The sequence below is a fragment of the Equus asinus genome, chromosome 13 (genome assembly GCF_041296235.1).
Source record: "Equus asinus isolate D_3611 breed Donkey chromosome 13, EquAss-T2T_v2, whole genome shotgun sequence".
In the NCBI taxonomy this organism is placed as follows: domain Eukaryota; kingdom Metazoa; phylum Chordata; class Mammalia; order Perissodactyla; family Equidae; genus Equus; species Equus asinus.
In genome coordinates, this window is record NC_091802.1 from 21,667,843 (window position 1) to 21,693,411 (window position 25,569).

The window sequence follows — 25,569 nt, forward strand, 5'->3', positions numbered from 1 at the left end:
TCTATTGGTATAGATTTAAGATGCCATTCTCGTATGGAGGACAATAAAGATGTTCAATAAATATTTGCTGAATGAAGGGAATGAGATGAAGATGTTCTGGAGATAATAACTCATCTACATTTATTCAATCAAACATTTTTTGTGCATGTCAGGCACCATGCTTTGTATCAGATACACAAAATATAAGAAAGTATAAGTAACTTTTCACAAGTTGCAATGATATGAGTTAAAATGAGAGTTAACTCATTTTAAAATGAGTTAAAATGAGATAGAGCCACAAATAAACTCTTTTCTCCCTCTACTTAAAAGGAAAGATTAAAATTAGATTCATCAATCTCATGGAAGAAAAAAATACACACACAACTTTTAGTTTTTTATTTTGTTTCAGACAGCTGGACGAGGCATCTACATTCTAGCACATCTTCTTAACAATCACTGAACAAGTGAAAGACGACTTACTTATATATAAAAAGGCAAGGGAAAAGGTCATGATTGTCCAACAGGGAACTTGAATCCCCAAATAAATTACCTTACAAAAATATCAAACTTGCTCTTCCACTTTTCTACTGTTAAAAATGAAAAAAAAGAAATTCACATTAAAAAAAAATCTGTAGGCTGGTATAGCAAGATAATCATTTTTACATACTAAGTAAGTCCTTCAAATAAATATTTTACACAAATTTAAGTTTTCCAAAAAATAGGTCAAGTATTCACCCAATATTTGCTTGGTCCACTAAAAGACCATTTATAAAACTGACATTAAACTGGACTGCAGCTCACACCTTCCGGATAGTAACATGCACATCTCTGAGGCTGGATATGCACATGTGCACATGACGGGCAGTGAACAGCTAACACTGCTGTGCATACTACTTCCGTAAGTAGTTTTACCCTGTAAAAATCCTCTAGCCTATCATGAATTGAATTGCAAGGAATTGCAAGGAAAGAACAAAAGAAAATACTTTGACTATGTTAGACATTTGCTCAGAACATTTAAAAACGCAAATATTATCATGCTTTTGGGACTGAAAGATTACTGAACATGACATAAAATTCAATACTGCTTACAGACACCTGAACATGGAGAGTACAGTCAACAGTCACGTGGAGGGCACACGAGTGAATGCATTTTACAGAACTCTGGCTTCCATCTTGTCTATTCCTGTGGTTTTATTCTAATGTCTTACACGGCTTTGGACCCTTAAAAGATGGAGATTCAGTAAAACAACGTTACATTAAGTTTTTCTGTTCTAATAACCAACATTAAAAAGAAGTAAAGGGGAAGGGCACAGGGCTTTCTGTATCCGCTCACAGTGCAAAAGCCAAGTAAATTTTTGTTTTGATGTGTTATTTCAATTAATACTATGCTAAAAATAAAACTGACTGCATTATGGCTTTGTCCACAATATTCAAGACACTTACTGCTGAGACATTCCAAAATAAACCAGTAAACAATTTCCATTTCCAATAGTTTAACTGAGAAATGAATCTAACAACTTTTTAAATCAACTATAACTAAACTGGGCTGAGGACAGCTACATTAAAACCCTGCAGACCAAAGCCACTCATCCAGAAATCTAGAACACCAATACTTTCCAACCAGGATAGAAAAACGAGCATCCAAAGTAAAGAGAACCACAAGACTGATCAAGTAACCAGTCAAAAACCACTTCTCTGTTATTTGAGCTAATAGTGACTCGAAGCTTGAAGTTTCCGCCTTCGTTATTATTGGTGGATCCTAGAGTCACAGCTTCAATGTCAAATGTGACAGTGGACCCAGAAGTAACTGCGGGCAACTGATTAGTCATTTCCTTTCCATTTACAAAAACTGCACCTAAAATGTTAAGGCAAAGAGTCATTTACATGTGAGCAAAAACTAAGAATTGAAACAGATTCTAGATTGCTGGTAACACAGCTCACTTCCTAATGCAGATAAAACATTTTGGAATGCCAACTGGTCAAAGATAATGCATTTGTATATGCTAATCAAACCCCACCCCCAAGGCAGGAGAAAAAATTAAAATGCGTTAACATTTCAGAGTTCTGGTCCAGGGTTTTACTCTTCTAGAATAGAGACTAGGAGTTTCCCATGTGGAAGGCGTCAAAAGAAACCTGACTCAACTACAAAATTACATCCTGTGGGATAGCAAGATTGTTTCACACGGAATAAACAGGAGTCTTGCTCTGCCTGCTGCTTGACCCACACCACAAAATATTAACTCGTCTTGGTAGGGACTTTCAAAAGCGTGATTGTTGCAGAGAAAGGGAAGAAAGAACATCAGAGATACATAGCAAATTAAGTGAACTCTCTTCCCAGTTCCCTAATCTCTACTGAACTTGTGTTCCCTAATCTATGCTGAATTTAGATGACCTATGGAAACAGCATCCAGAGGTAGACCATCTGGTGCAAATTCCAGCTCAACCATCTCCAAGCTATGTGAGTTTAAGCCAGTTACTCAACCTCTCTGTGGCTCACTTTTCATCTTCTATAAAACGGATATAATATTACTCCTCACTTCAAAAAGTTGTTAAAAGGATTAAATGATTTATTATTTGTAAAGGGCATAGAACAATGCCAGGCACATAGTACCCATAGAGATATGTCACTAAGTCCTAAATCTTCTCATCTCCTGCTATAAATTTGTGATATTGAAACAGATTCGTATCTCACTACAGTAATTCACATATTTCAAAGAAAATGACAGTTATTTATCTCTTACCGTTTGTACTAATGCACACCGCTTGATCCCGCTGCAGAGAGTCACATCCATTCTGTCTTTCTGCACACACTCCTATACTGTCTCTTCTGTCTGGCTGTCCCACAGTTTCAACTCTGTGAATGAGTTAGAAAGGTTATTTAATCTTTTTCTTTTTTAACATGATATCTAACAGTTACTAACCTTAAAAAGAGCAATCTCATCACAATTCCTCCTAATAATAGCAAACACTGATTCGGCACTTCCTAAATACCAGGCACTATTCTAAAAATTTCATATCTATCTAGCTATCTATAGATCATTCCATTCAATTCACGTAACAACCCATAGGTAAGTGCTATTATTATCATACCCATTTTATACATGAGGAAACTGAGGCACAAAAGAAAAGCAAGATTTAAAAAAGGCTAAGTAACCTCACCCTGATGCCCTGGCTGAGTGGTGGAACTAGGATATGAACTCAGGTGTTCTGACTGAAGAGTCTGCGTTAACTATTTACAGCTACCACAGCACACTTCTACTTTATGTTCTGGCTGTAGATACACACAAAACCTGCCATGTTTGCCTATAATAAATGTGATTATTACTGCCATCACCTAAACCTTTAAGATGAGATTCTATGCAATGATTTGATTAGTGCTTGTCAAGTATTTAAAGCCTTTAAAAATAGACATTATTGTCTTAAAATACAGTTAATACGGTTATGAACAGTTTTGCTTGGAGACCCTATTAGGGGGAAAATTTAATCATTCCTTTTGTGTTTTAGTCTCAAATAATACATCATCGTGTACTTTAGAAACAGGAAACTTAGATAGTGAGGCCAACTTACATCCCTATTATCAGACTCATCTTTCCCTCCATTCCAGGGGGCCAGACTTTGCAACGACAGAAAAAGAAAAATTAGCAAAGAACAGAATGTAGCTTTACCAAGGGAAGATGTGCTTATTTATACTCAGTGTGGCCTCAAAATGTCTCACTGTAAATTGGCAAACATGTAGGATCATAATAAACATGTGGATGGGTTCCTGAAGTCATTTCACTTCTTAAACTAGCAGTCTAAAGAAGTATGGGGAAGAGAGCGATGTCAGCAACATGGCAGAATAGTATTCATTCTATCACAGAAACATGGCTGTAACAATGATAGACAGATTTGATAAAAATACCTTTATGAGATTTCTAGAATCCAGCTAAGAAGTTGCAATACCCCAAGGAACACAAAGCTGAAAACAGCTGCAGTGAAATGGGCAAGAAGAGCAATTTCACTTTCCCCATGTCAGCCCCTCTCCTAAGCTATGACAGCTTACTGCCAGGCAAGAACACCCCGGTTTCTGATTTTTCCTTTGGAGTGTGCATCCAGCATTCCAACTCTTTGGAGGGAGGCCCAAAGGACTGGTTTCTGTCACACCTCACCTGGAGCACTGACAGAACTGGCATTGTATGGATTCTTGAATGCTGGTGAGACCAAAAAAAGTGGGAGGTGGCATCCTGCAGCCAGCACAACTTGGTGTAACTGGGAGAAGGCACAGAACTCAAGGCTTCTCTCCCTCAGGAGGGAGAAGAGAACACAATTCTGGTGTACCAGCTTTTTACAGGGCTGCTCAAGGGAATGGCATCTGTCTCACCTGATGTGGGGTGCTGATGGGGAGCCGGCATATTCTGAATGCCTCGTGGCCACTGAGTATGAGTGTGTGGAGGCAGCTTGCTGCTGTAGCACGAGAGAACTTGCAGTGCCACAAACAGGCACTAGAGGGAGCATGAGATTATGAGCTCCTGAAAACCCAGCAAGGCTCTCTACTTGAGAAACTGCAAAGGAACTCAGGGAAGCCACATCACCCTCAAAAGGTTTCAGTGGTCCCTAAATATCTAGCTGGGCTCATTTGTGAGGGTCTTCTCCTGTACAAGGCCAGGCCATAAAAATTGTGAGAGGGGTCTGTTTTTTCACATATGCAGATCCCAACAGAAAATTAAGAGACATAGGAAGAAATAGGGAAACACGGCTCCAAAAAAAACCTAAAACAGATCCCTAGAAAATTATCTGAGTGAAATGGAGGTATACAAATTATCTGACAAACAATTCAAAACAACCACCATAAAGATGCTCTGCAAGCTCAAGAAAATGAAGCAGGAACAAAATGAGAATACCAATAAAGAGACAGAAAGTATAGAAAACAGACATTTTGGAGCTGAAGAATACAATAACTGAACTGAAAAAGTCATAAGAGGAGTTTAACATCACACTTAAGCAGAAGAAAGAAACATCAAACTCAAAGAAAATTCATTTGAAATTATCCAGTCAGAGGGACAAAAGAAAAAAGAATGAAAAAGAGTGAAGAAAGTCTACGAGACTTATGAGAAAAGAGAAAAAAGGACAGAATGTTTACTTAAAGAAATAATGGCTGAAAATTTCCCAATCTGGGGAAGGAAATGAACATCCAGATTCAAGAAGCCCAAAGGACTCCAACTAGGATGAACCCAAGAAATCACACTGACACACATAATCAAATTGTCAAGTCAAAGACTGAGAATTTTGAAAGAAGAAAAAGAAAAGTGACTCATCATGTACAATGGAACTCACATAAGGCTATCAGTAAACTTCTAGGCAGAAACCTTGCAGGCCAGAAAGGAGTGGGAAGTCATATTCAAAGTGCTTAAAGAAAAAAACACTAACCAAGAATATAATATCCAGCAAAACGGTCCTTAAAAAATGAGGAAGAAATAAAGGCATGCCCACATAACTAAAAGCTGAGGTTGTTCATCATCACTAGACCTGCCTGACAAGAAATGCTAGGAGGGGCTGGCCCCATGGCTGAGTGGTTAAGTTCGTGCGCTCTGCTTCAGCAGCCCAGGGTTTCACTGGTTCAGATCCTGGGTGCAGACATGGCACCCCATCAGGCCATGCTGAGGCAGCATCCCACATGCCAGAACTAGAAGGACCCACAACTAAAAATATGCAACTATGTACAAGAGGGCTTTGGGGAGAAAAAGGAAAAATAAAATCTTAAAAAAAAAAGAAATGATAGGAGTCCTTCAAGTTGAAACGAAAAGACAGGACACCAAACAGCAACACAAAAGTGTGTGAAAGTATAAAGCTCACTGGTAAAGCTAAATATATAGAGAGATACAGAATACTGTAACACTGTAAGGGTGGTGTGTAAACCACTCTTAATTCTGATATAGAAGTTAAAAGATAAAAGTATAAAAAATAAGTATAGGGTCCAGCGCCATGGCATAGTGGTTAAGTTTGGTGCACCCACTTTGGCGGCCTGGGTTCACATCCTGGGTCCAGACCTACACCACTCATCAGCCATGCTATGGCAGCAACCCATATACAAAATAGAGGACGACTGGCATGGACATTACTCAGGGCTAATCTTCCTCAAGCAAAAAAAGAGGAAGATTGGCAGCAGATGTTAGCTCAGGGTGAATCTTCCTCAGCAAAAATAAATAAATAAATGAAACCATAAAAATATGTTAATGGATACACAATATAGAAAGATGTAATTTGTGACATCAATAAAGTGTGGAGGGGGAAGAAGTAAAAGTGTGGAGTGTATGTATGTGATTGAAGTTACCTTGTTATCAGCTTAAAATAGATTGTTCTAACTGTAAGATGTTTTATGTAAGCCCTATAGTGACCAAAAAGAAAATATTTATAGAATACACACTAAAGAAAAAGAGAAAGGAATGAAAGTATGTCAATACAAAGAAATCAATGTGGGGCTGGCCCTGTGGCCAAATGGTTAAGTTCGCGCGCTCCACTGCAGGCAGCCCAGTGTTTCGTTGGTTCGGATCCTGGGCGCAGACATGGCACTGCTCATCAAGCCACGCTGAGGCAGCGTCCCACATGCCACAACTAGAAGGACCCACAACAAAGAATATACAACTATGTACCGGGGGGCTTTGGGGCGAAAAAGGAAAAAAATAAAATCTTTAAAAAAAAAAAAAGTATGAGCATCTGGCCATTAATAATCACCAAGGAGGCCAGAACATGTGTTCATTTAAAAAAGAAAAAAAAAAAAGAAATCAATGCAACACAAAGCAAGCAAGCAAGTGAAGAAAAGTGGAAGAAAAAAGCTCCAAAACAGAAAAGAATGAACAAAAGGACAATAGTAAGTCTTTCCCTATCAATGACGTTAAATGTAAATGGATTAAACTCCCCAATTAAAAGATAGAGTGGCTGATAAATACAAAAGATCCAACCATATGCTGTCTACAACAGACTTACTTTAGATTTAAGGACACATGTAGGCTGAAAGTGCAAGGATGGAAAAGATATTCCATACAAATGATAACCAAAACCATACTTAGACAAAACAGACTTTTAAGTCAAAAACTAACAAAACAGGCAAAGAAGGACATTATATAATGACAAAAGGGTCAATTTACCAGGAAGAAAAAACAATTATAAATTTATATGCACCCAACCTCAGAGCACTCAAATATACAAGGCAAATATTGACAGAACTGAAGGGAAAAATAGACAAGTTATACAGTAACAGTAGGAAATTTCAATTCTCTATTTTCAATAACGGGTAGAACATCCAGACAGAAGATCAATAAGGAGCAGAGGAGGATCTGAACAATACTATAAACCAAATGGACATAATAGACATATACAGAACATTCCACTCAACAGAAGCAAAATATACATTCTTCTCAAGCACACATGGAACATTCTCCAGGACACATCTTGTTAGGTCACAAAACAAGTCATAACGAATTTAAGAAGACTGAAATCACACCACATATATTTTCTGATCACAACGGAATGAAACTAGATATTAATGGCAGAAGGAAAACTAGAAAGTTCAAAATATGTGTAAACAATTAACTCTTGAACAACCAATGAGTCAAAAGCAAAATCAAAAGGAAAATTAGAAAATGCCTTGAGACAAACGAAAACAAAAACACAAGAAAGCAAAACTTATGGGATGCAGCAAAAACACTGAGGAGGGAAGTTTACAAACATGTGCATTGGAAAAGATCTCAAAAAAGACAACTTTACACCTCAAGGAATGAAAAAGAAGAACAAACTAAGCCCAAAGTTAGTAGAAGGAAGCAAATAATTAAGATTAGGGCAGAAATAAACAAAATAGAGAACAGAAAAGCAATAGAAAAAAATCAACAAAACTAAGAGTTGGCTTTTTGAAATGATAAAATTGACACACTTTTAGCTACAATAACTAGCTAAAAAGAAAGAAAAGAAAAAGAAGATACAAATATAGTCAGAAAGAAAAGAGGAGACATCACAACTGATGCTACAAAAATGAAAAGGATTATAAGACACTACTATGAACAGTATACACCAAGAAACTGGATAATCTAGAAGGATAAATTCCTACAAACACATGACCTACAAAACTGAATCATGAAGAAACAGGAAATCTGAACAGACTTATAACTAGAAAGTAGACTGAATCAGTAAGCAAAAACCTTCCAACAAACAAGAGGACCAAGCAGCTTCACTGGTGAATTCTACCAAATGTTTACCAGATCTAACAAATGTTTAAAGAATTAATGATAATCCTTCTCAAACTCTTCCAAAAAACTGAAGAGGAAGGAATACTTCCAAACTCATTTAATGAGGCTAAAATTATCCTGAAGCCAAAGTCAGAAAAAGACACTACAAGAAAACTGCAGGCCAATTACTCCGATGACTATAGATTAAAAAATCCTCAACCGAGTGCTAACACCGTTGGTGGGAGTTTAAAATGGTGTACCTGCTATGGAAAACAGTATGGAGGTTCCCCACAAAATTAACAATAGAACCACCACATGATCCGGCACCCCCATTTCTGGGTAGATATCCCAAAGATTTCAATGCACTGAGAAGAATGCAATATTACTTCTACATTATTCCCACCAAAGATGGACGACCTGAATCCAATCATTAGGAAACATCAGATGAACCCAATTTGAAGGATAGTCTGTAACATAATGGCCTGTACCCTTCAAAAATGTCAGTACATAAAGGTTAAAAGAAAGATGGAGAAAGTTTTTCAGATTAAGAGAGACTAAGGAGACACGACAACTGAAAATAACGCTGATCCAAGACTTTTTTCTATAAAGAACATTAATTGGAACAACTGAATCTGATAAGGTCTGTAGGTCAGATAATAGTATTGGATCAAGGTTAATTTTCTGATTTCGATAATCTCTTTGTTTTTATGAAAGACTCACTAAAAATGACTTAGGAAAAAAGTAGAGAGAAAATGAAGCAAATACAGTATTGGGGAATCTGGGTGAAGGGTATTTGGGAATTTTCTGTACTATTCTTGCAACTTTTCTGTAAGTCTGAAATTATGTTTAAAAAGATTTTTTAACCACACAAAATACTACATAGATAAATAGAGAAAGAGAGAGGGATGCGAGGAACACAAAGTACCTGAATTTTAGCCCTAATATTCCTAATATTTTGTTTCTGTGAAAGGTAAAAACATGCTAATATCACTAACTCTGGATAGAAGAGAGCAGATAGTTGTTAAGATTATTGTGTGGGGCCGCCCAGTGGCACAGTGATCAAGTGCGCACGTTCTGCTGTGGCGGTCCAGGGTTCACAGATACGGACATGGCACCGCTTGGCAAGCCATGCTGTGGCAGGCGTCCCACATATAAAGTAGAGGAAGATGGGCATGGATGTTAGCTCGGGGCCAGTCTTCCTCAGCAAAAAAGAGGAGGATTGGCAGCAGATGTTAGCTCAGGGCTAATATTCCTCAAAAAAAAAAAACCAATTATAAAATAAATAAATAAATAAATAAAAATGAAACAATGTAGGCATTCAAACCCCGCTCAAAAAAAAAAAAAAAGAGTATTGTGTAATGAAGAACTTGGCCTGCCTGGATCCTGGGACGTAACCTCCAAACCACTGGAATTTCCCAAGTGATAGGAGTGTCTGTTATTCGTGGTGGGCCCCTCAGACCACACCTGATAGTTTATGCTAATGAGGTGCTCGTGGTGGACGCCTAGAGAGTTGATGCTAACAAGATGACTCCGGATGGGAGGAGGTCACCCTAGAAAGACCAGTCATGCAATTAGAGGGTTGAGGCTTTGAGTTACATGACATCAGCCCAACCTCCTGGGATGGCAAGGGAGGTAAGTCAAGTGGTGAACGATTTAATCAGCCATGTCTCCATAATAAAACCCCCAAAAATCTCTGGACACCAACGCTTGAGTTAGCACCCTGGTTTGCAATACTCTGAGTACTGTCATGCTAGAGGCCCACGCGTCTCTAAGAACAACGGAAGCTTCGCGCTCGGCTCTCCCAGATCTCGCCCTAGGATCCCCTCCCTTTGGCGGGTTCTGATTTGTATCCTTTGGCTATAATAAAACTGTAATCATAAGAGTAGTGCTTTCCTAAGTTCTGTGAGTCATTCTAGCGAATTATAGAACCCGAGGGTGGTCGTGGGAACCCCAGAATTTGTAGTCATCTACATAGTGAGAAGTGAGGGTGGGCCCTGGGGTCCCCTGCACTTGCAGCTGGCACCTGAAGTGAGGGCAATCTTTAGGAGGACTGTGCTCTTAACCTTGAGTTTGGCCAACTCATTCCAAGGATACACTTTTCAGTAATTAAAATTTTTAAATGAATAATTAATTCAAATAAAATTTCTTGAAATTAACCCAAAGTAGTAAAACACACAAAAAGGTCCTCAAAGCAGGGAGGAAAAAAAATCCTGGGAAGAAGGAAAAAACCTCCTTATTTAAATAAATCACAAAATAGTTCCTAAAAGCATCCTGCAAACAAACAGCATTTGATAAATAAGAGAAGCATAGCATAAAGAGCTTACAAAAGTTGCTCCAAACACAGAATGAACGAGAAAAGTGAATAGCTAATATGCCTGAAGCAAAGAAGTATTTTCATGGTTCACTAAGAAACAGAACGGAAGTTTAAAACCTTTTAATTTTTTAAATTGCAAGACAAGTAGTCAGGACATTATATCCTAAAAAACTACAGTAGTTGTTCTCTCACATAGACAAGTCCTATAAGAAACCCTGGTATAAATCATACAAATACAAAAACTATATAAAAAAGAAAAACGCTATACAAAATAATTCACGGTAGGGTACAGTGACCTCCTCTAATGCACTTACAACTGAGATACAATTAATAAAAATCAATTTTTGCACAGGTTAGTAGGAATGCATCCATTTCATAGAGTAAAGCAGAAAGTTCTGGATGATAATTTTTCTCAAAGGTAAAATGCTCTGAGAAAGAACATGTCCATAAAAGGAGCAATTTTGATGGCAACAAGAAAGCTAATCTATTCCTGTCACTCTGCCTGTTGGCCAACTTTGACTGGATTTAAGTGGCATCTTCTCATTATTATACCCTCTCAAGCTTCCTTCCTCCCAAAATGAACTCCTAGAGCAAACATCCAAAAATTCAGCTGTTTGGCTAATAAATATATGAAAAATATCCAAGTTTGTGATAAATATAAGAAATAAAATGAGAATTTCATTTTGGTGTAGCAGCTATAGATTAAGCAAATACAGTAATACTTAAAAGTGTGACATCAGTACCCTCACACACTGCTGGGAAGAACGTAAGTGCTTCCAGGAACACAGTTAATCAGTTTGTGTGTCGCTACCCGGAAATTAGCCCACGGAATAGAGAATAAGCCATATGTCAACAAAGAGGGTCATGGCACAGGTTGACTTGCAGGGTTAGGAAGAGAAAGAAGGGATGCCTCATCAAGTCACGGCAAAGGAGGACTTTTGATATAGAAACATGTTCCTTACTACACAAATCCTAAAATAGCTCTTATCCACCCTCAGAACAAAACTTCTAACTTGAATAGTCCTAGATCTATTACAGAAATTGAACGTCGTCCAAAAAACAAAATTCTAGGATGGCAAATTCATTGGTGAATTCTACCAAACATTTAAAGGAAGAAAGGATAGAATTTTACGCAAACAGTTCTGGAAAAAAAAAAGAAGAAACACTTCCCACCTCACTTTATGAGGCTATCCATTACCCTGATACAAAACCAACGACGTTATAACAAAAAATAAATATCCTTCTCATGAAGAGACATAAAAATCCTCAAGAAACTATTAAAACTCAAATTTAGCAATATATATACAGAACAATACATGATCAAGTGGGTTTCTCTTAGGAATCAAAGCTTGTCCAATGTTCAAAAATCTATCATCGTAATTCACCATACCAAAAGAAGAAAAGTTGTATGATTATCTTAATAGATATATAAAAATAATTTGAAATTAAACATCTCTTTATAGATAAAACTCTCAGCAAACTAGGACTACAAGGAAATTTCCTTAAGCTGACAGAGGTTATATAAAAACTTACAGCTAGTATCATACTGAATGTGAAAGACTGAATGCCTTCCTCCTAAGATCTGAAATAAGACAAGGAGGGGCCAGCCCCGTGGCCGAGCAGTTAAGTTCACGCGCTCCGCTTTGGCAGCCCAGGTTTCGCTGGTTAGGATCCTGGGTGCGGACATGGCAGTGCTCATCAAGCCATGCTGAGGTGGCGTCCCACATGCCACAACTAGAAGGACTCACAACTAAAAATATACAACTGTGTACCGGGGGACTTTGGGGAGAAAAAGAAAAAATAAAATCTTAAGAAATAAAAGACAAGGATGCCTGCTTTCAACACTGCTATTCAGAATAATACTTCTTAGCCAGTGTAATGAGATAAGAAGAAGAAAACTTATGAAACACCGATGAAAGACATTTTTTTAAAAATTTAAGAAATATACGATGTTCATAGATTGGAATGCTCAAAATATTAAAATATTGGGGCCAGCCCGATGGTGTAGAGGTTAAGTTTGAAAGGTCCACTTCGGTGGCCCAGGGGTTCACACATTCAGATCCCAGGCGCAGACCTACACACTCCTCATCAAGCCCTGCTGTGGCAGCATCCCACATATAAAATAGAGGAGGGCTGGCACAGATGTTACCTCAGCAACAAACTTCCTCAGCAAAAAGAGGACGACCGGCAACAGATGTTAGCTCAGGGCCGATCTTCCTCTCGAGCACGTGCGGGGGCGCACATACACACATGCAAATTAAAATATCAATTACTCTCAAACTGATCTATAGATTCAAGGCAATCTCAATCAAAATTCAGCAGAATTTTTTTTTTACAAATGGACAAGCTGAATCTAAAAGTTAAATGGAAAGACAAAGAAACTAGAAATAGTTTAAATAGCTCCAGAAATAGATTCACACATATATGGTCAAGCGATTTTCGACAAAGGTGAAAATGCAGTGCAATGGAGAGAGGAAAGTCTTCCCAACAAATAGTGCTGGATCTACTGGACATTCAGATGCAAAACAAAACACAATTCAACCCACATTTCATATGATACTAAAAGTAACTCAAAATGGCTCATAGATCTAAATAAAATAATTTTTAAAAATAAAGCTTCTAGAAGAAAACATAAGAGAAAACCTTGTGACCCTGCATTAGGCAAAGATTTCTTAGATACAACACCAAAAGCACTAGATAAAATTTGCTAAATTGTACTTCATCAAAATTAACTTTTGCTCTGCAAAAGACACTGCTAAGAGAATAAAAGACAAGACAGACTGAGAAAAAATATTTTCAAAACACATACATAACGGACTTATATTCATCAAGTTTCAATAATTTAAAAAACCCAACAACTCAATTTAGGCAACAGATTTGAAAAGACAATTCACCAGTGAAGATATACAAATGGCCAATAAGCACACGAAAAGATGCTCAACATCATTAGTCATTAGAGAAAAGAAAATTAAAACCACAAAGAGGCATGACTCATGTATATTAGAATAGCTAAAGTTAAAAGCAAAAACAAAACAAAACACTGACAATACCACATGTTGGCAAGGATGCAGAACAACTGAAAATCTCATAATCTGCTGGATGGAATGTAAAATGGTACAGCCACTTTGGAAAACAGTTTGACACTTCCTTATAAAGATAGGCAAACACTTACAGTATGATCCAGCAAGCACACTCCTAAGATATTCATTTACCCAAGAGAAATGAAAGCTTATGTTCACACGAAAACCTGTAGATCAATGTTTACAGAGGCTGTAATACTGCCAAAGACTGGAAGATAAATCGTGATCTATCCACATGACAAAATACTATTAAGCCATAAAGGACCAAACAAGTGATACATATCTCTCTCTCAACGTGAGTGAGTCTGAAATATATAATGCTAAAGGAAATAAGCCACACTCAAAGAGCTAATACTGCATAATTCCATTTATATGATATTCTGAAGAAGGCTAACTACACAAACAGAAAACAGAGCAATAGCAGCCAGAGAGAGGAGGGCTTAGGACAAAGCAGCAGCATGAGGGGGTGTTTTGGAGTGACGGAACCGTTCTGGACCTGACTGTGCAGCGGTTACATGATTGAATACGTCTGTCAAAACTCCTAAAACTGTACAACAAAAAGATGGAATTCACTTATGTAAAATTTTAACAACTGAAAAAACTGGCCCCCCAACAAAAAAAATTAATGGATCCAGACTGTTTTATGAAAGCTTCAAGGAAGAGATAACCTACCACATATTTTTTTTTGAGAAAACGGAAAACAGGGAAAGATCATACAATTATTTTATGGAGCTATCATAATCTTTTTTTTTTTTTTTAAGATTTTATTTTTTCCTTTTTCTCCCCAAAGCCCCCTGGTACATACTTGTATATTTTTTTTTAGTGGTGGGTCCTTCTAGTTGTGGCATGTGGGACACTGCCATGAGTGGTGCCATGTCTGTGCCCAGGATCCGAACTGGCGAAACCCTGGGCTGCTGAAGCGGAGCAAGTGAACTTTACCACTTGGCCACAGGGCCCGCCCCTATCATAATCTTGAGACAGACATCACAAAAGGATAGTTTGAAAAAGGAAAATTATAGGATGTTTTCATTCATGAATATAGATTAAATAAAAAGCAATAAAAATATTAGCAAATTCAAACCAGCAATGTACATACAACTTAAAGCAATGCCTTCAAGTAGGGTTTATCCCAGGAATGCAAAGAAGACGTCAGAACATCTATTCATTTAAATCACTACATTAAGAAGTTAAAGGGGGGGCTGGGAACCAGGGAGATGGAGAAAAGATATTTCACAAAATTCTACAGCCATTAATGATTTTAAAAATCATGATAAATTAAAAATAGAAACTTTTATTTCAGAAATGTTTCTTCAATTGTATTTTAACATAGGCGTTATGTTCCACTTTTCTGGTTTTCTTTGTCAGGGCCTCTAATTACCCCTTTGTTAGATTTCTTTGGCCTACCTTTTTTCTATCATTTTCTCTTGAATCCTTTTTTCCCTATTTTTGTTTCAATTTGTTCATTTTTCTTACTATCCCTGCTTCCCATGGTATCAATCTTCCTTGTGTTCCCTATAATTTGGTCTTGATTTTGAAACAGTGTCTTTTTCTTCTACCTCCTTACTAAGTTCTGGCAACTGCTATTTCATATCCTCCTGTTGTCAGTGCATCACCTCTTACTATCTGGCCATCTCCTCCCTGAGTTCTTGTATTGCTTCTTTGTAATCTTCCTTCATAACTGTGATTAACCTTTTTAAAATAATTAATACTGGGATGCTGGATACAGTTTTCTCCTCGTTTCTGATAATATTTTGGGTGTGTTTTCATCATCTGTAGAAAACATTTACGGCTCTTTTTCATTTTTCTCTCTTATCTTACCTTGTATAGACACTATGAGCACTCATTCTGTGTCATTTGTATAAATAGATTGGGTTTTCTTGTAATAGGTGGAGGGATGTAAGGGGGTGCATGGCAAACCAGGGTAACTTTCAGATTTAAGTTCTATGGCCTGTCCCCCATTGCTATAGGAATATACTGCCTTATAACATGGCTTCTCCTTGAAGCCATGTCTGCTCTAAGACTCAAAACCTAACCTGGTTCAGAAGAGCTTCTATTGCCAGACCTGGGCTTCCCTGACTTCTTCAGAGGCTGTTTCACAGACCACTGGTGACTGTCACCAAGGGACACAGTCCTTGCTGCCTAAGGTGACGCACTCTGGACTCCCCTGGGATTTTCCACCTTTCTCTCTGCTTCCTCAAGCAGAACACTCAAGCACAGTTTACAGCCTTAAGGTGGGGTCTTCTTCTGGGACTGAATATTTGGGGATTTCTCAGATTGACCCCTCCACACTCATCATTTTCCTCTCAACAAACTGTCATGATTTTCTCAATGGATTTCTTGCCTGGCTGTGGCTTAGGAAGCATTTACACCTAATTTGGAATCTGAGTTTTCTGTCTTAGTTTTGTTGAAAAAGCACTTATGGGTCCCCCACTTCCATTCTTCTTATTACTCCAAAAAGTTTCTAGAAGTAGAAAAATTCAGAATTAACATGGTACCATGTATCTATTGGTCCTAGAAGTTCCCATTCTCTCTTCTGAACCCACTCTAATCAAGCTTTCCCCTCTACAACTCCACTGAAACTCTTCATGTCAGGGTCACCAAAGGATCTCCACATTACAAACCCAAAAGTCAATCCTCAGCCCTTTTCTTATCTGATGGATCAGCAACATTTGACATCACTGATCACTACCTCCTCCTTCAAACACTACATTGGTTTGGCTTCAAGAACACCACTTTGTCCCATTTTTCCTGTCTACCTCATGTGCTCCTCCTCAGAATCCTTTGCTGGTTCTTCCTTTTCTCCTCAACTGCTAAACGTTAGAATTCTCCAATGTCCTCGATCTACACTCATTCCCTGGCTGACCTCATCCAGTCTCATGGCTTGAAATACTTACCTATATGCTAAAAACTCTCAAATTAATATCTCCAACCTGGCCCTCTCCACTGAACTCCAGATTTGCATACCCAACTGTCTACTCCACATCTTCACTTGTATGTCTAACAGGGAAGTCAAATTAATTTGTGAAAGAACAAACAGATATTTACCCAGAATATGGTCCTCCTACAGCCTTATAAAATTCAGTAAATGGCAATTCTATCCTAACAGTTACTTAGTCCAAAAACCCCGGGGTCCTACTTGACTTTCTTTCTCACATCCCGCAATCAATCTGTTGATAAATCCTGTCAGTTCTTCCTTCAAAATATATCCAGATTCTGACTACTCACCATTGCCTCCACTGCTCCATCCTGGTCCAAGCTGCCATTAGCTTTCACCAGGATGACTGTTACAGCCTCCTAACTGGTCTTCCTGCCTGCACCCATACCACTTTACAGACCATTTTCCACACAGCCGCCAAGATGACTGGTAAAACATATGTCAGATCATGTCATTCCTTTGCTCAATATCCTCCAAAGGCCTCCCACCTCACTCAAAGTCAAAGCAGAGTCTTACAGGGCGAGACGATCAGGATTGGAAACTCAGCATCACTATTAACCTTACGCAGGTTGCTTCATCTCTTTACACATCAGTTTCCACATCTGTAAATGTGTCTACCTCATGAGGATGTAATGAGGATTTATATACATTAACTCATTTAAGTACTTAGAACTAACACATAGTAGGGCTCAAAACTGTTAGCTAGCTATGACCCCCAAGACTGTGAAACATAAGCCTGACTTGGTTTTACCTCGTGAAGCCTTTTATTGAGGGGCGGGGGGATCTCTGTATGCAGTATCAAACATCCTCCTTGTAAAGTGGGCACAGCTGACCTCCAAAAGGGGTGCAAAAAGGGCCTTTCTTTGAGAATCCAAGAAGAAACATATTTAGCCTTCCAAAAGAATAGCCCACCTCTCTGGGATTCTCTGACCATACTCCCCATCTCTATTAGGCCCACGCAGACTCATTACTTGCTCTTGTTTGCATTTTTCTTCCCCATATCTTTGCTTCCTGCTTCGTCTGCCCACCCGAACTGTCCTTCCAGCTCTACTGAGATAACGCCTTCACCAACCCCTCATCCAGAAGGAACCCTTCCTTCCTCTATATTCCACAGCAGTCTGGATCTTTCTTAGATTAATTTATAAACTGCCTACTCCACAGGGAGCTAAAGGTTCTGCTTTGTTCTTCTTCTTAAGCTTTGCATTCCCTATGATACCAAGTACTGTAAATACCATCTGAGTGGAATAAGTGTTGAACGAAATGATCAGCCTCAGATTCAAAAAGACTGAGCGGCTCAGGAGATCTGTCCTTACATTTTGCAAAAGTAGTTTACAACAGAGAGAACATGGACAGGAAAAAAGTCTAAGAAATATTCACTAGATTATCTGGGAGGAATAGCTATTATATGCGAACGCCCCAAAGCAGAAACACCTTGGTGATTTCAGGCAATCCTCCCCCTACAAATAAACTAAAAGCTACAGTACAGAATCCGACAGGAGATCTACTTAGGAAACCAGCTGGCTTATCTCACCCAAGTCGATAATAAAGGGTCTGTGGGGAAAACTCTTCTGTCTGACATTCCCCATGTCTGTAATAAGAGCCAAGCTCCAACCTGAAAGGACTACACACCATATCTCTAGAGGGGATCACCTTGGGAAAATATAAAACCCCAGCAAAGCTGTATTCTCTCTGGGACTATCTCAAATATAAAGAGGAAATGACAAGATTTCAAAGACCCTAGTTAAAAACAAATTAACTTCTTTTTTTTTTTTTGAGAAAGATTAGCCCTGAGCTAACATCTGCTGCCAATCCTCCTCTTTTTGCTGAGGAAGACTGGCCCTGAGCTAACATCTGTGCTCGTCTTCCTCTACTTTATATGTGGGATGCCTGCCACAGCATGGCTTGCTAAGCGGTGCCATGTCCGCACCCGGGATCCAAACTGGCAAACCTCAGGCAGCTGAAGCAGAACATGTGCACTTAACCACTGCACCACTTGGCTGGCCCCCAAATTAACTTCCTTTTTCCCTTTTTTTTTTGAAGAAAGATTAGCTCTGAGCTAACTACTGCCAATCCTCCTCTTTTTTGCTGAGGAAGACTGGCCTTGAGCTAACATCCATGCCCATCTTCCTCTGCTTTATACGTAGGACACCTATCACAGCATGGCTACCAGGCTGGCCCCCAAATTAACTTCTTAATCCTAGTAGAGACTATGCCTTTTTAGAATTTTCCAGGAAACATTAAATTAGACTGGAGCTTTTTTTAATATATGGAGCTAACAATTAGTTTTAAAGATACACCTGGTAATGACAGAAACCAGGCTCGTACAGAAAAAGAAAATCTCCCCAAGCTTAAATTCATTCAGAAAAGGTAACGCTAAATTGCTTAACTAAACGCAAGCACTAAACCAAACTCACATATCAAAGCGAACTATTTCTAACAGCTATCAAGCATAGCATTTCTAAGATACTTTGTATCTTAGAATGTTATCTCAAAGAGATACAAACTCTTTGACACTTCTCAGGTCAAGAAGTGGGGTCTATGCCCCTTCCCTGGGATCTGGACTCTGTGACTGGCTGAACAACAGAATATGGCAGAAGTGACACTGTGTCAGTTTCTAGGCCCAGGCCTTAAGAAACCGGCGGTTTCTACTTCCTATCTCTTGGGATGCTCATTCGTAGAAGGCAGCCACCGTGCTATGAGGAAGCCCAGGCAGCCCACGGAGAGGCCCACATGGAGAGGCATCAAGAAGCAGAACTAATGTGCCAGCCACGTGAGTGACCATCCCTAGTCAAACCACCCCAGCTAACACCACATGAGCAGTGACGAGCTGTCCCTGCCTAGCTCTGCCCAAATGGCAGTTTTCTGAGCAAAATAAATGACTACTGTTGTTTTCAGCTTCTAAGTTTTGTTACATTGCAATAGATAACTGGAACTTTTCTTATGTTCTTTGAAGGAAAAGCTAATAACAAAAAATAGCCAACTTATTGCCCCTTGATTTACCACTTTGTGTTACTTGTGAGAGGGAGGGTAGCACGGTGGTTACGAGCACAGACTTTGGGGCTAGAGGGCCAGGATTTGAATACTGACAAGTCACTCAGTCTCCCTGTGCTTTTGTTTCTTCATCGGTAAAAACAAGACAATAAGCTTCTAGGCTATTAGGACTAAGGAAGCTGTTTTAAAGAAAGTAGGTGGTAGAGAAGAGAAAGTAAAAAAAAATATGATTAAAAAAATAGTAAGATCGGGGCTGGCTCTGTGGCCGAGTGGTTAAGTTCGCGCACTCCGCTGCAGGTGGCCCAGTGTTTTGTTGGTTCGAATCCTGGGCGCGGACATGGCACTGCTCATCAAACCACGCTGAGGCAGCGTCCCACATGCCACAACTAGAAGGACCCACAACGAAGAATATACAACTATGTACCGGGGGCTTTGGGGAGAAAAAGGAAAAAATAAAATCTTTAAAAAAAAAACATAGCAAGATCAGGAAATCTCAGAAGCAAGGGGAAGGAAAGCAGGAATGTTAGACAGGAAATCAGGAAGAGGCCTGGAAGGAGGGCTTTGCTAGCAGACCCGGGCACCAAATGAGACCGGGCTCTCGAGGCTGTTAGGAGCCAGCCAGTGGCAGGTTTCTTTGGCTTCAGCAGCCATAAGCATTCCAGAAATGTGAACATGGACAGATGGGGCTGAGCAACAGGGCAGTGCCTACAGAAGTATAATCTCCCTTCTATGAGGCCCTCAAACACTGCCAAAAAGCTGAATAAAGTTTACCTTTATTCAAGTAGGCCCATCTGCCCCTCCCCTGTGCATGGGGGTGCCCTCCCCCAACTCACATCTTCTGACTTAACTGCTGATACTTGAAATTCCTTTAAACAAGGAGAGAAAACATTTTCATTCCACATGCAAAGGAAAAATGACAAAAATGAAAAGGTCTGGCTAAGATAATATTGATTTTAACTAAGTTTCAGTTAATCACCCCGCCAAGTGGAGCCCAGTCAAGCCCCTCTGGAGAAGGAGGGAGGAACTAACGGTTTATTGAGGCCTACTAAGTGTCAGATCACAGTCCACAGAGAGAAAGTGCATTTAAATCAATTGGTGTAATTTCCAATGTCTTAATCAATAAATATTTATTGAATGACTTAAGTAACAAACCTAAGTATGTCATCTATCAGACCTTCCCTTGTGTTCATAGAAGAAGAATTTAAAAGCAGGAGAGCATCAGGCCGCCATCACCAGGGGACAAAGGTCAGAGAAGAGGAAAAAGAATTAAGGATACAGTTGCAGAGAAACTGTAGATTTCAACATTAACTAAAATCACATTTATTCTCCCATGAAAACGACAAACAAGAAGCAGTATATTCCAGCAGTTAAGATCACAGGCTCTTGGGGCCGGCCTGGTGGTGCAGCGGTTAAGTGCACACGTTCCACTTCTTGGCGGGCCCGGGGTTCACCAGTTCAGATCCGGGGCGCAGACATGGCACCACTTGGCAAGCCATGCTGTGGAAGGCGTCCCACATATAAAGTAGAGGAAGATGGGCGTGGATGTTGGCTCAGGGCCAGTCTTCCTCAGCAAAAAGAGGAGGATTGGCAGTAGTTAGCTCACGGCTAATCTTCCTCAAAAAAAAAAAAAAAAAAAAATCACAGACTCTGGAGTCAGACTGCCTAGATTTAAATTCCAGCTTTGCCATTTACCAGTTATGTGACACTGGGTAAGTGAACTAACTTCTCTCTGCCACAGCATCCTCATCCCTATAATGAGTAACTACACCTACTCCATTGGGTTCTTGTGAGAATCAAATGAGTTAATACAAGTATAGTCCTTAGAACAGTCCCTGGCACACAGTAAATGCTATTTAAATATTAACTGCAATTATTATTACTATGATCATCATTCTTACTATGGTCTGATATATCTGGCCTGAACCTATTAACTCAGGAAGCCCTATCATTACACAAAAGTACCCTGTTCTCAGGAGATCCACTAAGGAAAGTATTTCTGAAAACAAGGGACATAAACAGAGAATGGGTATGTTAGTATAGAAAACTCATAATTACTCTGCGGAATAATTAAGTAGTCTTTGGGTGTTAGACTCCTTATTTCTCTCTCTCTTTGTTGGCGTTTTTCTGATTATTGAGTCATTCTTTCCTCGTAATGTAAGGGGTGAGAGGAGGTGTCAAAAATGAGCCAAAGCACCCACAGTCAACATCATACTTAACAGTGAAAAACTGAAAGCCATCCCTCTGAGAACAGAAACAAGAGTGCCCACTCTTGCCACTCCTATTCAACGAAGCACTGGAGGTTTTGGCCAGACCAACTAGGCAAGAAAAAGAAATAAAAGGTATCCAAATTGGAAAGGTACAAGTAAAACTCTCGCTGTCTGTGGATGACATGATTCCAGATATAGAAAACCCTAAAGAATCCACCAGAAAACTATAAGAAATAATCAACAACTATAGCAAAGCGGCAGGGTGCAAAATCAATTTACAAAAATCAGCTGCATTTCTATTAACTAATAGCGAACTAGCAAAAGAGAAATCAAGTATACAATCCCATTTACAATCACAACAAAACAAATAAAATATCTAGGAATAAATTTAACCAAGGAGGTGAAAGACCTATACACTGAAAACTACAAGACATTCTTGAAAGAAATCAAAGAAGACATAAAGAAATGGAAAGATATTCCATGTTCACGGATTGGAAGAATAAATACAGTTAAAATGTCCATATTAGCTAAAGCAATCTACAGATTCAATGCAATTCCAATCAGAATCCCAGTGACATTCTTCATGGAAATAGAACGAAGAATCCTAAAATTTCTATGGAACAACAAGACTCCAAATAGCCAAAGCAACCCTGAGAAAAAAGAACAAAGACAGAGGCATCACAGTCCCTGACTTCAAAACATACTACAAAGCTACAGAAATCAAAACAGCATGGTACTGGCACAAACACACACACACAGACCAATGCAACAGAAGTGAAAGTGCAGAAATAAAATCACACATCTATGGACGGCTACTCTTCAACAGAGGAGCCAAGAACATACAGTAGAAAAAGGAAAGTCTCTTCAATAAATGGTATTGGGAAAACTGGACAGCCACATGCAAAAGAATGAAAGTAGACCATGATCTTACCCCAGACACAAAAATTAACTCAAAATGGATTAAAGATTTGAAGGTAAGACCTGAAACCATAAAACTCCTAGAAGAAAATATAGGCAGTACACTCTTTGACAGTGGTCTTAGCAGCATCTTTTCGAATATCACATCTATTCAGGTAAGGGAAACAAAAGAAAAAAATAAACCAATGAGACTAGATCAGACTAAGAAGCTTCTGCAAGGCAAAGGAAACCATGAACAAAATGAAAAGACAACCCACAAACTGGGAGAAAATATTTGCAAATCATATAGCCAACAAGGGATTAATTTCCAAAATATATAAAGAACTCATACAACTCTCAACAACAAAAAGACAAACAACCTGATCAAAAAATGGGCAGATCATGTGAACAGACATTCTTTTAAAGAAGATATACAGATGGCCAACAGGCATATGAAAAGATGTTTAATGTCACTAATCATTAGGGAAAAGAAAATCAAAACTACAATGAGAAGGGCCAGCCCCGTGGCATAGTGGTTACGTTCGCGTGCTCTGCTTTGGTGTTACAGGGTTTACCAGTCGGATCCCAGGTGCAGACCTACGCACCGCTTATCAAGCTATGCTGTGGCAGGCATCCCACTTACAAAACAGAGGAAGATGAGTGCATTTGTTAGCTCAGGGCCAATCTTCCTCAGCAAAAAGAGGAGGATTGGTAGCAGATGTTAGCTCAGGGCTAATATTCCTCAAATAAAATACAATGAGATATCACTTGTCAGAATGGTATAGTTAACAAGATGAGAAATAAGTGTTGGAGAGGATATAGAGAAAAGGGAACCCTCATACATTGCAGGTGGGAATGCAAACTGATGCAGCCACTATGGACAACAGTATGGAGATTTCTCAAAAAACTAAAACTAGAAATACCATACGCTTCAGCTACGCCACTACTGGGTATTTATTCAAAGAACATGAAAGCAACAATACAAAGACATCTATGCACTCCTATGTTCACTACAGCATTACTCATAAGAGCCAAGATGTGGAAGCAACCCAAGTGCCCAACAACTGATGAATGGATAAAGATGCAGCCACGAAAAAAGACAAAATCGTCCCACTTGCAACAACATGGATGGACCTTGAGGGTATTATGTTAAGCGAAATAACCAGACAGAGAAAGACAAACACTGTATGATTTCACTCATATGTGAAAGATAAACAAACACAAGGATAAAGAGAACAGATTAGTGGCTACCAGGCAGAAGAGAGTAGAAAGGAAAGCAAAAGGGGTAAAGGGGCACATATGTATGGTGACGGATGAAAACTAGACTATTGGTGGTGAGCATGATGCAGTCTACATAGAAACTGATATACAATAAAGTACACCTGAAATTACACAGTTATAAACCAATATGACTTCAATAAAATAAAAAAATACGTTAAAAAAGAAATGAGCCAAAGCATAAACTAGTGCATTCTGATAACTGGTGACAGTTCAAATGACTTGGCTGATGGAGAACATGGCACCATTAGCTTAGATAAAACTTGCAGAGCTCCTCCATGCCTTATATGACAAGGGGCCAAGAAAAAAAGGGACTTGGAACAAGCACTCACGATCTCAAGACATGAAACAGAGAAGAGTTTGCTACACTGAGGTGAGTCTGGTGAAGATCAGGCAAGCTTTCCTTTTCTAAATTCAAAACTGGGCTTTCGGTTCCAGGAGGAACTATTTGGAAATATGACCATAGAGAACACATCTCAGATAACGTGAAAACAGGAAAAAGGAAATTTTTCTAATACAAAAAGAAATGGATAAAGAGAAAATTAATTGGTGGTAGAAGAGCTTGCTTTCAGTTTTATTTGACAGAGAACTATACATATATATACATAGTGCGTTTACACTGATAGGTTGTCCCTCTCAGAGACCTACTCTTACTGATTCACAAAGGAAAAACATTCTTGGCCTCTTAATTTTTAAGATTGACTTTTGAGAGGTTTTCTATTTATCCCTATCTCTCCAAGAGGAAAAGAGATCTAAACATAATGAGTAGGTACTATGTATGAGACATAAGCGAGGCATTTTATATACACTATCTCAGTTAATCTTCATAATAACCCTATGATTACAAATAAGAAAACGGAAGCAAAGAGAAATAAGGAAATCTCCCCAAAGTTCCACTGCCTACAAACAATGGAATAAACTCAGACTATTTTGAATCCAAAGCTCGCGTACGCTCTATGCACTTCACTAGCCCGCCTACGGCACGACACACAGATATTTTAATATCTACTTGCCTGAATGTTAACGTCTGCCCACAGAAATAAGTTGGAGCGCTGGAGTAGAGAACACCTGAGGATTCAGAATCATTCCGGAGTGCTATATTTCTTCGGCTGCTCAGACTGTACCCCTCAAAGCCAGCTGTCCACTCTTTTTAAAAAGCAAAGATAGCAAAAATTATTGGAATCTTTTGAGGAATATCTTTAATACAGACATGTTAAATAAAACTTGAAAGTAGAAGAGACTACTCTTAGGGGTCATGGGCAAGTTCAATAAAAAAAAAGATTCAGTGACATAGCATCGTGGTTAATCCTGTAAACCACAAAAAGGTTTTAGGCTATTGCTGAACAATTCTGGCATGGACGATCAAGAAGAGTTATCTCCTATCTAATAAAATCATGGTTAAAACATAATTTTGAGCTTATTCCAACCTGATTAAGAATTAATTAACAAATGAATCTAAATCTTTTAAAATAGTATACAGGAGAGATCAATTTCAAATCATAAGACTTTTAAGAAAAACTCTCTATCCAGATACGTATTGAAGGCTTGGGAAATCAGTGTCCTAATGCAATATTTAAAATCTCCGGTTTTAGGGGATGCTAATAATCCTGTCTGGCACTATTTTTGGACTCTGAAGATAAGAACTGATGAAAATTTCTCAAAATTCACATGAAGCAATTTGAGCAGGAAG

The 25,569-nt window shown here is 38.9% G+C and overlaps 1 protein-coding gene across 1 annotated transcript in view; it reads right to left on the minus strand.

Annotated features, from left to right (window-relative positions):
- Window positions 1-360: 360 nt before the first annotated feature.
- Window positions 361-25,569, minus strand: part of CRLF3 (cytokine receptor like factor 3) — a 43,644-nt gene continuing 18,435 nt past the window's right edge. Inside the window, exons 6-8 of the mRNA XM_044745415.2 lie at window positions 24,893-25,025; window positions 2,721-2,833; window positions 361-1,834 (exon numbers count right to left, since the gene is read on the minus strand). Of these exons, the coding sequence (XP_044601350.2) occupies window positions 1,578-1,834; window positions 2,721-2,833; window positions 24,893-25,025 (503 nt within the window). The 3' untranslated portion in view covers window positions 361-1,577. The remainder of the gene's footprint in view (window positions 1,835-2,720; window positions 2,834-24,892; window positions 25,026-25,569) is intronic.